Below are 15790 nucleotides of genomic sequence, written 5' to 3'. Positions count from 1 at the left end.
TCCATTCTATTCACTCTCCTGTACCTTCTATACCTAGAACAATACTCAACACTCCAATATCTACTCTGTGTGTGTGTGTGTGTGTGTGTGTGTGTGTGTGTGTGTGTGTGTATTACTGAGGATTAAACCCAGGAGCATTCTACCTCCGAGGTACATCTCCAGCCCTTTTTATCTTTTGTTTTGAAATAAGGTCTCTCGCTGGGTTGCTGAGAGTTGGCCTTGATCCTCCTACCTCAGCCTTCTAGGTACCTTTTAGGTACTGGGATTACAAGTTTCCATTACCATGCCTGGCTTTCCAATATCTATTTGTGAGTGAATAAATGGATGGTAAAGAATAAATCAATAAACAAAGGGCCTATCTTTGGGTCCTCTCCTCTCATTTCTTGGGATCCTTATATAAACCATGCCAAACCCACTTGCCTTACAAGCTTTCTGTGGTTTTTAGAGAAAGATTTCCTTCTTTCAGACATGAGGCACCTGAAGCCCTAAGCTTAAGTCCACTCTGTTCAGGTTCCCACCACAGGGCTCCCTGGGTTACTCACTTCTTGAGACTTTATTGGCATACTTCTCAAAGCCAGCCCTCTGACCAGCAAAGCTTCCCAGTGTCACAAGTCAGCCAGTGTTACAAGGACACACAACAGGGTCAAACACAAGTGAATCCCCTGTGTGGAGCCCAGATCTTCCTACTATTGCCTTTACATATAGGCTCTCAAAGGCATTTTGTTATATTGGATAGTAAAGTATAGAACTACGGCACAAACCAATTATCTCTAAAGCATTTAATAAATTCTCATGTTATGGCGTGCAAGATAGTAAAATGCGGATTGGCTAATATAGTGCTGTTACAGGACTTACTCCTGGAAAAACAGCTGTACTCAAACTATGCAGTGAATTAATCGTTCTTTGTTAGCCTATTAGAGCAGCTTAGGGCTCTAGTCTAGTCTCAGTTTTTGTCTTTGTTTTTGTGGTACCAGGGATTGAACCCAGAGGCATTCTACCACCAAGCTACATGACCAGCCCTTTTTATTTTAAAGCAGAATCTCACTAAGTTGCTGAGGCTGGCCGTGAACCTTCAATCCTCCTGTCTCAGGCTCTCAAATACTGAGATTATAGGCATGCGCCACTGAACCTGGCATAGGCTCAATTCTTAAGAGTGTATCAGTAATTTTTACCCCGTTCTTGTTAAAAATTTGGATTAGAGATCTAGCCTCAAACCCTTCCAAGGTCTGGTATAGACAGAAGTGAAGTAGAATCATAAGAAAAAGGTGAAACTTGATGATTGTCCCAAATGTTTATTCTACCAAAATCAATGTTTTTCGGCTCATGTAATTTCTCTTAAGTAGATTAATACTATGCAATCTATACATAGCATTTCTAAACTGAGCTCTCACTGCTTACAGTGTATATTTCTAACTCTTATATATCTCCCTGAAATCCTTGTCTTGCTTCCAGTGATAGAAAATGCAAATAATTCCGATTAACATTTTCTGTATTTTCCTCTCCGTAACCTTCATCTACCTCCCGGCTTTGCCCTCTACATCCACAGGTAAAAGGGTTGGCTTCTTTTTCTCTCAAAAGCTTACTAAAAACTGGGCTGGGTACTTGGGAGGTTAAGACAGGAAGATCATAGGTTCAAGGCCAGCCTCAGCGATTTAGGGAGACTCTCCGCAGACTGCCAGGCGGTCTTCAGGCCCTTTTCTCATCCGCTTGTACTCTTCCATTGTCCAATTAGAAGTTCTAAATGATGTTAAGACTCATAACCAATGTAATTCAGAAAGGAAACTAAGAGTACAACTTGGGACTCTAGTTATCCAAGGTCTTAAATTAGACTTAATGTCAATTTCTAGTTTTACATGGCTCATTTAGAAAATTCGTGCCACCGCCGCTAATGTCAGATGCCAAAACAAAGGTAACAATGTTTACCCAATTATGGATGCCAAGATCATCTGTTTGCGAAGGGAAAATATTGGTGACATTTTCCTTTCTCATACTACTCACAGAGTCAGAATTTTAAAGCTGTGCATGTTATTATCCATTCATTCTCCAAACAGTAAAACTGAGATCTAGAAAATTCATGTAACTAACCTAAAATAGGCTAGTAGCAAAGTACTGTTGAAAGTACTGAAGCATCTCTGGACGTCTCCCAAACAGCAAATTATGATCCTTTAATGCAGGGTGTCATCCTTTCCTCCAAGTCCCTCACTCTTTAATAGTGTCAGATAATCAACTTCCCAGGAGCTACATTTACACTGTTATGATCGCAATAATGATAAACTTTAGAACTAGAAAATTCTCTAATGAATAGTCAGCCTTCCAATATTAGAAACAAAGAAACCAAAGGCCAAGCAGCTTAGAAACTTGTAGGCGAATACATTAAAATCTAGAATCAGAGCCACTGAAGGACTCCATATCTTTTAACTACAACCTCAAATTCTTCAGGGTTCTCCATGAAGAATTAGCTAAAGCCATCAATATTATAAATCTGAGACTGTTTTCACCTGAAAGATGTATTCATGACTAGAAAATACTAGTTCTCTTACCTAGAAGGTGACTTCTGTTTTCTGGAAAGTACCAGGCTTTCAGAAATCATAGAGGGGAGTTAGAACTTGGGTGGAAGGTTGGATTCTTTGACCTCTATAGTCCTTCCAGCTCTAGGATTATTTGATTCTGGACCATCCGGAAGATAGACACCTCAGTTGGTGGAAGCTTTCCAGAAGTGGTCTTCATTGTCTTGGGTTTGGGGGCCTCTCCTGCTATGGGTTGGACTTTGCCCTTCTATTTCAGCCATTGCACTATAACCAAATTACATGCACTCACATACTCAAAACACAGAATGTAAGGAAATGCAGTTCTATCATTTCCAAAGACAGGCTGTTCTGCTTAGCTTTCAAAATTGCCTTGCCTAAATGAGCATTCCATAACTGAACCTCCAAATTCAGCGTTTACAGTTCGTTCATGTACTATGCTACTATCAGAATTAATTACGCAGCGTCTTCATGAGGAGAAATCAAATGTGGATGCAAGTTATGAGAGAAAAGAAAAAGGTGTCCTTCCCAAAGCAAGATTGCTTTATATGATTCCCCCAAATTGCTGGAGTCCTTCCATGTACAGACAGATCTGGATGGCAGTCCCCAGCTGGGCTAGCCACAGGAAGGAGGAAGTTGACATGTCTGAGAAATGGAGAAAATGCCAACTAACAGGACGAGGAAGGCCGACACATTATTAACCCCCTCCCTCCTATGTAATTTCATTTCAAGCCATAATTCAACGCACGTCCGTTCAGTAGCTTTCCTGGGGAAGAGGGCACTAAATATTAAAAAGGTACTGATTTGGAACTTTTTCTTTTTGAAATAATGAGTCCAAGGGAAGGAGGTTTGCATCTATAGATACAGACAGACAAATAGATATATCAGAAGAATAAAAATTCTATTAAGGGTTGAGTTCTGAAAGTTAAAGGCTGCTTCACAAACACAACTGTCACCTTGGATATTTTTACACAATTGGAATTACAAAAATAATTCAAACTCTCTGGTTGCACGCATGGCAGCCAGGTGTTGCAGAAGAAAGAACTGGCGCTCCTCAACTCAGTGCCAAATAACAAAACAATAAAGACAGCCTTCCTGGCGGGGTGTCACCATCAGGAGAAAGTGAGATGCGTGGAAACTCAAAGACAGTGGAGTTCCTGAGAAAGACAAGGTGGACACCGGAATGCCCGGCTCAAGGAGTGAGACGGCCATGTCCACACCTGGACCGCTCGGCTTGCAAGGGCTTGGCGGCTCCGCTCCGGGCAGCAGGGAGGGGGCGGGTCGCAGGTGTCCTGTCTGCCTGGAGCCGCCTCCCCAGTGCACGGCTGGTGCGTGGAGCGCAATCCACGCAAACCCTGCCCTGGGGGGTGTGGAGGGCGCTTCCTCGGGCCTCCTCGGCTCCCAGGCTGGGGTGTCCACATCAGATCAGTCTAAGACCAACATCCTCGCCACCCAACCGCAAGCCTTCCCCCCACCCCGGACACTGAGGCTGGCGCCACTTTTCTTCCAAAAGGTATTTCTAAAAAGGAAAAAGCACATCTTAAGGGCTGGAACCCAATGAGTCTTTTTGACTGTGACCCTCACCGGGATCCTGGTCGGGAACATGCACACACGTCCTCCATCCAAGTCGGGCAGAGAAGGACCGGGAGGAGGAGGAGGAGGAGGAGAGCACCGGGGGCGGGGAGGGCGGGGCGGAGGGCCGGGGGGGGGGTGGGGGCTCACCTTTCAGGACCAGGGTGTCGATGTCCCGGTCGATGCCCAGGAAGTAGCACTTCCTCCAGAGGCCGGCGTAGGTGGCGAAGAGCGGCCGGCCGCACTCGGCGTCCAGCCCGCCGAGCCCCAGCAGCGGGCGGCCGGCCTCGGGGTCCGCGCGCCCCGGGAGCCCCCGGCGCCCCAGCGGCGGCGCGTCCCGCAGCGGCAGGTGCGACAGCGGCATCAGCCGGTTCTTCTGGTCCGGGGGGTCGGCGCCCGCGCGGCCGCGCTCGCAGCTCTCCTTGTGGCGCCGGGGGTCGGTCTCGTACCAGTGGTCGGTGAAGATGGCCGTGACGAGCAGCCCCAGGGAGCAGAGGCCGAGGCCCAGGCTGAGCGCCGTGACGAGCGCCCGCGGCTCCATGGCTCCGGCGCCGCCAGACAAAGCGGGGCCCGGGCCGCTGCGCCCGCCGCGCCCCCGCCGCCGCCGCTCACCCCGCTCCACTTTCCCCTGACTTTTCCGCAACTGTTCTGCCGCTCCCCGGCCCTCTGCCCGTCCCTCGGCTCCCCGGCTCCCGGCGCCCTTATATCCCTCCCTCCCCAGACGGACGCCTCCCCCTCTCCACCTACCCAGCCCGCAGCGCACCGCCTCGCGTCCTTCCCCTCCAACGACCTCAACACACGTCCGCCAGCAGCGGACCCGGGCTGGCCACTCGTCCAAGTAGATTTGGACCAGAGTCCCGTTCTGTCTCCGCGAAGCCCATCCAGGTCGGCGGCGTGGCGGTGTTCAACTCTGGGGGATCTGGACCTGGAACCCCGGACGCTCTCCCTGCGGCCCCAGGACGCAGCCCCGCAGCCCCCTCGGGGCTCGACGGTGGCTCTATCCCCCTCGCGCTCCCCTCCTCTCCGTCCCAGCCCCTCTTCTGAAAGAAGACACCCAGTGTCACCGCGGTGAGCCGCCACAGAAGGGTGGGTGGTGGGAGATCCTCTCCCGCTTCATTTCAACCTGTTCTGAGACGGACCTCTTTTTCTTGGACCGCCTCCACCTCCCACGAGGGCAAGGCGGCCTGGAACTCCTGGAAGAGCCCAGGGCCAGAGCCCTTGCAGTGGCACCTGCTTGTGAAGTGATTATTGCCTTTGTATTAAGAAAGCCCCCGGTCATAAATCAAAGCGATGGTTTTCTCCTCTGCAGGTTCCTCTCTGGTCAATACATAAGTGCCACGGACCTAAGCCAACATCGGAGGCCTTCTTCAGACAGGTCACCCAGTAGTCACGGGAGGCCGATTCCCAGAATGGCAGGCAGATTCTCATTGCCTGGCCCCGGGTGCTAAGAGTTAATTGCGTATGTATGTGCTCTGTACACAGAGATGCAATACCCTCGTGCCACTTAACGCCCTTGGGACCCTGTCAGAGGTAGGAAACCATGTTGTGCGAGCCCAGGGATGGCAATTCTTGTGCTCCGATGCTGTGAAATATTAATGATCAGGAGATTATGAGGCATTCATTAGGTGCTAAATGTCATTACTCCATGACTTAATGGGACTTATTAATTAGTGCCCCACATCAATTGGTATTATTGTGATTTATATATTTCCTCTGGAATGACATGTGTAAGGTGGTATTGAGAGTCACGCTGGGATTTATTTTCATTGCTGTTTGTGCTCAGCATCTTCAGAAAGTGTTTTTCCGATGGAGAGCAGGTCTCTCTGCTGAGCCGTCCAGTCCACAGGTAGATAGATCCCTTAAGCAAATCTTTCCCTTACAGCAGCCTCCCCCCCTTTCTGCTGACCTGACAATGTGAATTATTGCTTGGATTTTCTTATAGCTTTAGCAAGAACTATGGTGAGCTCTAGTCTAATTAAGGAAGACAAAGAATTATAATTTTAGTGTTCCTCTCACCTAGAAGCTTTCCCCTAACAGGAAACACTAAGCTCATCAAAAAAGTCTTATCTGGATTTGCTCAGAAATGATGAGACTTAGAAGCTTTCTTTTATTTATATTCCATAACAGGTGTAAAATCCTAGATCTTTATGGACGCACAGAGAAAATACCTTGAACTGTGAGTCCACAGTTGACATCTAAAATTCACTCGGGTTGCCATGTGTCCTTTGGTTTGTTTTTTGTTTGTTTGTTTGTTTTAGAAAAAATGCCTCTAGAGATAAAATTGCTACAAACTTTGAGAGTCCTGAGGATTTAAAACCTTTAGCATGTCCTCATCCCCTTGTCAGATCCTCACCTGATATTCTACAAGAAATATTCAGCGGAGCATGGTAGCACATGCCTGTAATCCCAGTAGCTGGGAGGCTGAGACAAAAAGATCACAGGTTCATGGCCAGCTTCCCCAACTGAGTGAGGCCCTCTGCAACTTAGACCCTCTTTCCAAATAAAATAGGGCTGGGGGTGTCGCTCAGAGGTAGAATGTCCCTAAATTCAATCTTCAGTACAAATAAATAAATAAATATTCAGCCACACTTCAGAGTCACACAATAACCCTTCCCAATTAGAGAAGACAGAAGGAAACTCCTCATTCAGGCTCTGCCCTTGAGCTTAAAGGAACATACTGATCTGCCTCATTTTCCTAGCCAGAACTCTTTGATCATACCCTTCTTAGAAAATGGCGTTATCCTTGAAGTTCATTTGCGTCTCTGTTTAAGGCCAGTCTCAGCATATAATCCAAAGGTTACTGTATGATGGATTGCCCTTGACAGTATTTCATAAAAATTGCCGCGCATTACAAATATGGGCCAGCAGTCTGTAGTGAGAGCGTGGCTCTGCTGGTGCAGCACTAACGGCGTCGGCAGGAATGTGACCTATGATATGTGCACAGGCTTTGCTACAGCAACTGCACATTGCTCTGTCCAGGCTTTTACAATTTCTCTTTGGGATATTTCCAACAATAAACTATTACCCACCAAGGTCCCCTCTGTTAGGAGAGCGAGGAATACAAAGATGAATAAACATTTCCCGTCCTCATCTTCTTGCTCCCAGTCGGGTGGCAAGAAAAAGGCGCTGAACAAGAGGCTCGTGCTGTAGCAGGAATGAGAACAAAGTGTTGTGGGAACATGGACAATGAAAAGACCAATTAACTGCCCAGGGAAGTCAGATGGTTAAACTTTACCAAGAGCATAATATCAGAGATATTAACCTTGCAGTTAGGATCCAACTCTTTGGTTTTATGTCTACCTCATACATTTGGAGGCGTCCGTATTTTGGGATCCTGTTAAGTAAGCATTTTTCTACATTTTAAAATCATATAGTTGAAATATTCTAAGGATTTGCTGCCGTCTAGATTCTTGCAGATGAGTAGCAGCAGAAGTCTGAAAAAATACAGTCAGTGTAGAAGACCTTACCCTGGCATGGAGTCAACAAGATGACCGATCAAATATTGCGCCAGATCACTACATCATGTCTCAGCTTCGGCTGTACTATGACCTCAACCTTTTCAAACTTTGCTTGTTCTTTTCTTGTCTTAAATTCTTCTTGCCATCCCCAGATCGAATACCCCAGAGGATCCCTCAGAGAACAGCCATATCCTAAAATGTCAAGGACAGACAGAGCCAGAGAGTTTGCACCTGGGTGTCTCACTGTATTTATTAAACTCAATATGTCCAAAACTAAGCTCTCCTATTTCCCTGTGGTCTAGCTGCCGTCACAGCTTCTTCTTCCCCTGTTGTTGACAAGTCACTTAAGTCCGTCAAACTCAGTATTTTAGGACTTTATAAATTGTAGGGATTTTTTTCTTTGAGATGTCCTTTATACCCAATCCTACCACTTGCTATTGCCACACCTCCAGCAGCTCAGGTCTGGATTAATAGCACAGCCTCCTCGATGGCTCCATCAGGCTGGGTTCAGCCTTGCGGTCAGATGTTGTTGCCACATGCATTTTCCTCAAATAGTACTTTGGTTATGTCATCTTTCAGCCTCCAGCTCCCTAGCACAGAGAGAATGAGCCACTGTATTACTCTAGAGTCCTTCTTCATCACTGTCAGTAATCCCATAGCATTTAATCATCACAACTGATGTGTTAGGCATGTTTATTTTTTATTTGATACTAGAGATTGAACCCAGGGGCATTCTACCCCCAAGCTATACCCCCATATTTTATTTATTGTTATTATTTATTTATTTATTTATTTAGAAACAGGGTCTCACTAAATTGCTGAGGGACTCACGAAGTTCCTGAAGGCTGGCCTTGAACCTGTGATTTCCTTGGTCTCAACTCCCCAAATACTAGGATTACAGGTCTGTGCTATCATGCCCACCTGATATTTAAATATTTGAAAAAAATACATTTTCCTCCTTCAAAAACACCATAATGTCTAGGTGCTTTATGACATCCATTACATTTTCCCCTATGGTCCGAAGTTCTTTAAATAAATACTTTCTTAAAAAATTCTCTCTCTCACACACACACACACACACACACACACACACACACAGTTGTGGCAATGAATTATTGACATACCTATGCTAAGCTAATCATGATAACCATGAATATTCTAAGAGATTTTCACCCTTTTGTCCCAATGCCAAAGCTCAAAACAATCTTTCCTCATTTTGAGCCTATGTATTTTAACCAAAACTATGGACTAGATTTCATGAAATGTGAGGGGTTTTTCCCCTTGAATGTTGATATTTCAACATTTAATGTAAGGATCTAATCAAGTATATTGTTGATCTAAAACATCCCATTTGTGAAAATATTTCAGGTGCTACCCATTAAAGTTATCACAATAAAATTGTTTTTCTAAAGCGACTTTATTTTAATTTGTCTTTTGTTTGTTTGTTTTTTTGTGTGTGTGGGATTTTTTGGTGGCACTGGGGTTCCTGGAAACCCTTCTACCTCCAGGCTACACTCCCAGACCTATTTTATATATATATACATTTTTGGAAACAGGGTCTCTTAAGCCAGCAAGGCTGGCTTTGAACCAGTGCGATCCTCCTATCTCCGCCTCCCAAGCATGGGGATTACAAGCGTATGCTACCACGCCTGGCATAATTTAACAACATATAGTTGAACACTTTCATTGTAAGTTACTATGGTAGATCCCACTGGGTTATGCAAGAAGAATGTAATGTGGTCTGTGTCCTCAAGGGGCTTAGATTAGGGGTAGAGAAAAGCAGAAATATAAGAGGCTACGCAGAGGAACCACCAGGGATGAGTACTGTCACAGAGGGACAAACAGAATACAACAGGAAAGTCTAGTACCTAGAGACCCACTTCCATTAGGAAGAATATGGATAGGCCAGGGGAAGCAGCGCTGTCTCAGTCAGGCCCTTGGAGAAAAAGGAGTAATTTCTGTATGTGTGTCAAGTCAGTCCAGGACAAAGCCCAAAGTCAATTTTAGAAGTAGCACCTATACTATGGTGCTCTTCTCTACCCCACGCATGTGGTAAGTCATTCTGACAGTGCCATTTTGTCACTGACTAGATGCCTGGTTCCATAAAATACCACAAAAGCCCTGAAATAGATGGTGCCTGATAAGTTTCTCGTTTCCCTGACACACCGCAGAATGTCACCATTCTTTTTCACATTCCTGGATTAAGCTGTTTCCTTTTTGGATCCTTTAAGCACATATGGTTTGGGGGGGAAATGTTCAAAGAAACCCATAACCATGTTAAGTCCCACTCAAAGTGTGATGTGTTAGCAGATGGTGACTCATTAATTGCCATACCTGACTGTGTTCACCACCTTATCTGTGTGTACAGATGCTGAGTTCTGAAGTTAGGATTCAATTCAGCTCTTTGAGGCCGTGTTTGACAACTAAAGCAGAGTTGGATAGAACTGAGGCATCCAGTGTCTCTGGCTCACAGCCACCTGTGGTGCAGCCCAGGTGAACAAAAACACCAGCCTTTTCAGGTGTCTCCCTTTCTCTTTCCCAAACCCTTTTCTCTCAGCTGTGTCTACTCAAAGGCGCTAGAATCTGGGGGATGCACCTAGGCACTGGGGTCAATCAGACTGCTAATACCAGCCCCTCTGTTTTCTACCTGTGCACCTGAGCCAATTACCCAACCTCCCAAATATCTACATTCTGAATAACAGGAATAGCATCATCCGTCTCACAGGATGAATGATTCATGATCATCACATGATAAATACATTCCTCCATACAACACCCATGTGAGCATTTAAACATGCTCCAGAAAAGCCACAAGTCTATTATATTAAGACCATCTAATTTATTAATGTCTTAATTACAAATGGCCAAATAATTTCTTAATGACACAATTTATTCATATTATTATTTATACTATTCAAATAAGGTAGGCAATCCACTATTCTCATCCATCCAGTTAACATTATGGAGCACCTGTGGAAAAGGAGAAAGTATCCCAGGGAAAGGGATTAGCCAGTACAAAGGTCCTGAGGAATAAAAAAGCTGAAGAACTGAAAAGAGACCAGTGTGCCTAGAGCTTAGTGAGCGGGGAGGGGAATGGAATGAGATGAAGCTGCAGAGTTCATAAATGCCGTATCATGTGAGGCCTTGAAGACCACACTATGGAGTTTGGACTTCAGTCAAAAGAAAAATCTTTGAAAAGTTTTAAGCAGGGAAAGGGCATGAATTGATTAATGTTTTGAAATGTCACTCAAACTGCTATGTGCAGAATGGATGGGGGCTGGGGAACCAGTCGAGAGGCCATTACAATCACGCAGAAGCTGAGCATTAGTAGTAACTTGAGCCACGGAATCACTGTGGGTGCAGATGAGGGTGGGAGATCATGAGCGCACCTCATTTCTGGTCTGAGTGTTTGAATGGTACACCAGGCCCTGAGAGGTGAAGACTAGAAGAGAAATGTACTTGGCGAGGAGAAGCAGAAAGATGTTTTAGACATGTAGAGCTTAAGATGCCACTTAGAAATCCCAGAGGGACAGGCAGTTGAATACGTGCATCTGAGTAAGGGAAGCAGTCTAGACTAGACATTTAGAGTTTAGAGAAGTCGGCATACAGGTGATTTGTGCGTATTGATACATAAGCTCACGGGCCTAGATGAGATTGTTTGGGGGGAAGTATAGCTAGAAACACTAAGAGGTTAGCTGGGTGATGTGCCACATGCCTAGAATCTCAGTACTTGGAAGGCTGAGACAGGAGGATTTCAGGTTCAAAGCCAGCCTCAGCAATTTAAATAGACCCTGTTTCAAAAAATAAAATAAAATAAAATAAAATAGGGCTGAGAATATAGCTGAGAGGTAGAATGCTCCTGGGTTCAACCCCTAGTACCACATACAAAACAAAGCAAAAATAAAAGTTAAAAAAATGAAGAGGTCCAGGCTCTTAGAAAAGAAAGTGCCAAGGAGACTAAGATGGAAAATAGGAGGGAAACCTGGAAAATAAGGGTGTCCCAAGTCAACACAGGGGAGCCTAATAACATCCCTCGATTAAACAGCAACAGAGCAATGCAGAAGCGGAATGAGGAGCCTCTGTATTAAAACTTAGGTTCAAATTCCAGCATGGTTGGGGCTGGGGGAGTGAATTTCCCTCTTCAAGCCTCTGTTTCTTCATCTGTGAAGTGGGGATAAGAATAATATTCCTCTTGGGGATGCTAGGAGAATCCAAAACCATAATGAATATAAGGCACTTGATATCAACATAACAGATGTAAAGGCTGACATAGACTAAGTGCTCAGTCTACCAGTGACAGCTGTTGTCATCATTGCCACTTGTCACCGCCAACAATAATATTTGAAGACTGTTCACATTTGCAGGCCATAATCCCAGATGCAGTACAGAACATTACTCTCCCAAGGTTTGTGCCCCAATGAAAAGCATGAAGACCTACCATGAAGCCCCTAAAAACGTAAATCGTCTGTCGCATTGGTGAAAGATGAGCATTCAGAAGTACCGAGCATCATTATGCTCTTTCAATAGGCTATTTTGTTATGAGCCCATAAAAGGAGTTTAATGCTGTTTTGTGCATAGTGGAAATAAGCTGCCAGCACACGATAAGGTGTCTCCATTTCTCAAGGTTTTTAAAATGGACTAGATAGAGAGGCCTCTGTGGGAAATGACTGCCCACAGCTAACTGCATTTTATAGGTACAAATCACATCAGGCGCGTAAAGACAGTGCCTGGACCTTCCCTTCTTCAAACAAGAAACAGGGAAGAGAGGACAAGGGGACATCTAACCAGGTGTTGGTGGCATGTGGATGAGAGGAGAAAGAGACAGCTTCCCTCTAAGAAGGGCACAGCAGAAAGGGCAAGAACCCAGGAAAGACCCAAGACTCAAAGATGCAACTCTTGAAAGACAGAAGGCAGCTCTCCATGAGTGATGGAATCCAAACGAGGCCCACAGGAGCTGAGTCAACCTTCCAGATTCCCACTGCCAAGATCAAGAGACAGAGATTGAGTCAGATGGCCCTGAACATGGTGAACTCAACCCAAGGCCCGCAGCATTTGGTCCTGCCTCTGATATCAAAGTCACCACCCTGGGGCAACTCTATTTTTGTCTTCAACTTCCTGATTCAGATAGACTCCTTGAAAAAGTATTTGAGTGCAGGTATTCAGTAGCTAGGATGGAAAGAGGTCTTAGGACCCAGATATTCAGAAGATCAGCTAACAATGTGCTATGTTCTTCACAGCTCCCAGCATGCCAGGATTTCATCATGACCTGCACCATGTAATCATTTGCTTTGCTCAGTGCATGGAGAACCATTCCCATCCTGTCCTTTTGGAAGTAGTGGCCAGTTTGGCGGGTCTTGGCACACACCTCTTATGGCCGCACCTGAGTCCTTGTAATGAATGGGCACCACATGCATTGACAGTCACTCAGGTGGAGAAGCAAATGAAAGCTTGAGGACAAATTACCATCTCACCTCCAACACTGCTATGGAGAGGCAGGACCTTGTCAGGGTCAGATTAATGAGGCTGATTAAAAAAGAGAGCGAGGAAATGCACCAATGGCCAAAAAGGAATCCAAGTAGGTGGCTTTGATGTATGAGTCCCATCTGCCTAATTTATTTGGTGTCTGCAATCTGCCTGTGGTGGAGAGCCTTGGACTATGTGATTGGCAAGTCGGAGAGGGGTTGGCAGTGGGGGAGATGTCTCTTAGTGTTTTCCAGCCAAGTCACTATGTGGCCCTATAAGCCTCACTAAAATCCAAACACAACAGAGAGGGATTCTCTCCTAAGAATCCTTGTATTCAGCCAATAGAAATTCCTGAAGTTTCCATACTGAAAGTTAATTACAAATACAAAAAGTTACCGGCCGAGTATTTAAGAAAATTCTTCAGTTACTCAATTTCCTTTTCTGAAAGACTCCTGGATTTCTTAGTTTTGATTTTATGAGCATAGTTTTAATTACTCATTTTCCCATTCTCACTTAGCAGTTTACCTTTTTGTATATCAACCACTTTTGCTAAAAAGCCCAGGTTCTTTGTGTCAATAATATGTGCATTTACAATGGCAAAATGTTACAACAGGTAGCAGTGGAAGAAAACTGGCTTCATAATCCTGAAGAGGTGGGGCGGTCAAGCTTAGAGTCAGGATCCAGAAAAACCTATCTGGAATCTGGAAGGAGAGATGCTGTAGAAATTACTCCCAAGACAAAAGTGGGAAAGTGACAACCACAAATGATACATGATCATGATCAATAAATGTTTAGCAATGGATTATTAATCTATAAATCTACAGATAAAAACCACACAAGATAAGCCACATACTAATCAGGAGGCACAGGTCAGAGGAGTTGGGTAAAACTCCTCAGCCCCACTCGGTGAGCAAGCATTTAAAGTTCTGGGCGGTGTATGCTCAGGATAAGGGCATGTCCACAAACCCCTAATCTCTTTGCCTACTACCTTTTAACAATTTCCATGAGCTTTTATAGATTTCGAGAATAATAGTATATAGCTACCATGTGTTGATCACATAGTCTTCAGGCATTAGTAAGCATTTTATATGTTTTCCTCCTTTAACAATTATACAAAAGCTATATTTTGTAGTTATATACATTTTTAAAATGAAGAAATTGAGAAAACATGGAAAGGGCAGGTAACTTGCCAAGGCCATTCTCTTATTAAGTGCTAGAGCCAGCATTCCAAACTACATGGTATAACTCTAGGACTGGCACTCTTATTTGTATTTGTTATTTGTATACTTAATAGAGACATGAGAGTGTTCTAGGCCAGATAATAAAAGTGGAGTGGTAAGAAGTGGTTGGTTTCTGGATATTGACAGTAGAGCTATGAAGACTGAAACAGGAGTGTTACAGGTTTGTGACCAGCCTCCCGCTTCAAAATTTAAAAAATAAGTAAATAGAAAGGGAAGGAAGGGCCAGGTGTGGTGGTGAACGCTTGTAATGCCTGCACTTGGGAGGCGGAGACAGGAGGATCGCGAAGGTTTGAAGACAGCTGCGCTGGCTTAAGAGACTCTGTTTCCAAATAAAATATAAAATAGGCCCGGGAGTGCAGCCCAGAGGTAGAAGGGTTCCATCCCCAGTACCACCAAAAAAAAAAAAAAAAAAAAGGAAAGGAAGGAAGGAAGGGAGGGAGGGAGGGAGGAGAGGGGAGGGGAGGGGAGGGGAACCAGTAGTAATAGAGAAGTTGCCTAGTGTGAATGAGGCTCCGAATTAAATCACCAGTACTATACACACACAAAGAACCAATAGGATTGACTAGTGTTTGCAATGTGTTTGTTTCTTACAAGAGAGAGAAAGAGACTGGGCAAAGCGGTCATGCACAAAAATGGGGAAGTATAGGTTGGAGCTCAGTTTGGGGTAATAAGTTTGGGATCCCATTAGTTATCCAGGTGGAGATGTTGAATGATCAGGTAGACAGACAAGTCTGGAGTTAGGGTAGAGATTTATACCAAAGATATAAATCTGGGAGATAAGAGAATCCACATGTAGAAGAGACCTCATGGGACTAGATGATGTCATACAGGAGGTACATGCTGATAGAAAGGGAAGAAGGTCAAGGACTGACACATGAAGACTGTTGTGTGCTCAGGTCCAGGAGACCAGCAGGAACCAGCAAAAGAGAGTGAAGGGGTGAAGGGCAATGGCCAGAGGTGTAGGAAAGCATGAAGTCCTGGAACCAAGGGAAGGAAGTGCTTCAAACGGAGAAAAGCATCAGTGTCTCAAATATGGTATGAGTCCAATAAAATTAGAACTGAGAATGCAGCATTGGGTTTAGTACTCAGTGGCCTCTGATGACCTTGATAAAAACAGTTTCATGAGAGTACTAGGGATGCACGATTGGCTGGAATGGGTTCAAGAGAGAACAGGAAGGGAGAAGTCAGAGCAGTGGGTACAGAAAACTCTTTTCAAGGAATTTTTCTATAAAGGAAAAGAGAAAAAAGGGAATAGCTAGATGAGGAAGAGTGAGTCAGGCTGGGTTTGTCTTTAGACATCTAGAAAATGCAAATCACAACTACACTGAGATCTTATTTCACCCCACTTATAATGGCTACCATAAAAAAATAACCAAACGTAGCAAATGGTGGTGAGAATGTAGAGTAAAAGAAGCCCTGATAGACTCTTTGTAGGAATGTAAATTAGTACAGCCAGTATAAAAAACAGTATGAAGTTTTCTAAAAAAAAAAAAAAAACTAAACTAAAAATAGAACTACCATAGGATCCAGC

General features: G+C 44.6%; 1 protein-coding gene across 1 annotated transcript in view; it reads right to left on the bottom strand.

Moving 5' to 3' along the window:
• TMEM178A (transmembrane protein 178A) overlaps window positions 1-4638 on the bottom strand; it is a gene marked incomplete at both ends in the record, with an annotated part of 70026 nt that extends 65388 nt beyond the window's left edge. Inside the window, one exon of the mRNA XM_080711715.1 lies at window positions 4248-4638. Coding sequence (XP_080567841.1) covers window positions 4248-4638 — 391 coding nt within the window. The remainder of the gene's footprint in view (window positions 1-4247) is intronic.
• Window positions 4639-15790: the final 11152 nt, after the last annotated feature.

Source organism: Muscardinus avellanarius (genome assembly GCF_963383645.1).
Source record: "Muscardinus avellanarius genome assembly, chromosome: 15".
In the NCBI taxonomy this organism is placed as follows: domain Eukaryota; kingdom Metazoa; phylum Chordata; class Mammalia; order Rodentia; family Gliridae; genus Muscardinus; species Muscardinus avellanarius.
Note: the sequence above shows the minus strand (reverse complement) of the source record. Positions and strands in the feature narration are given on the sequence as shown.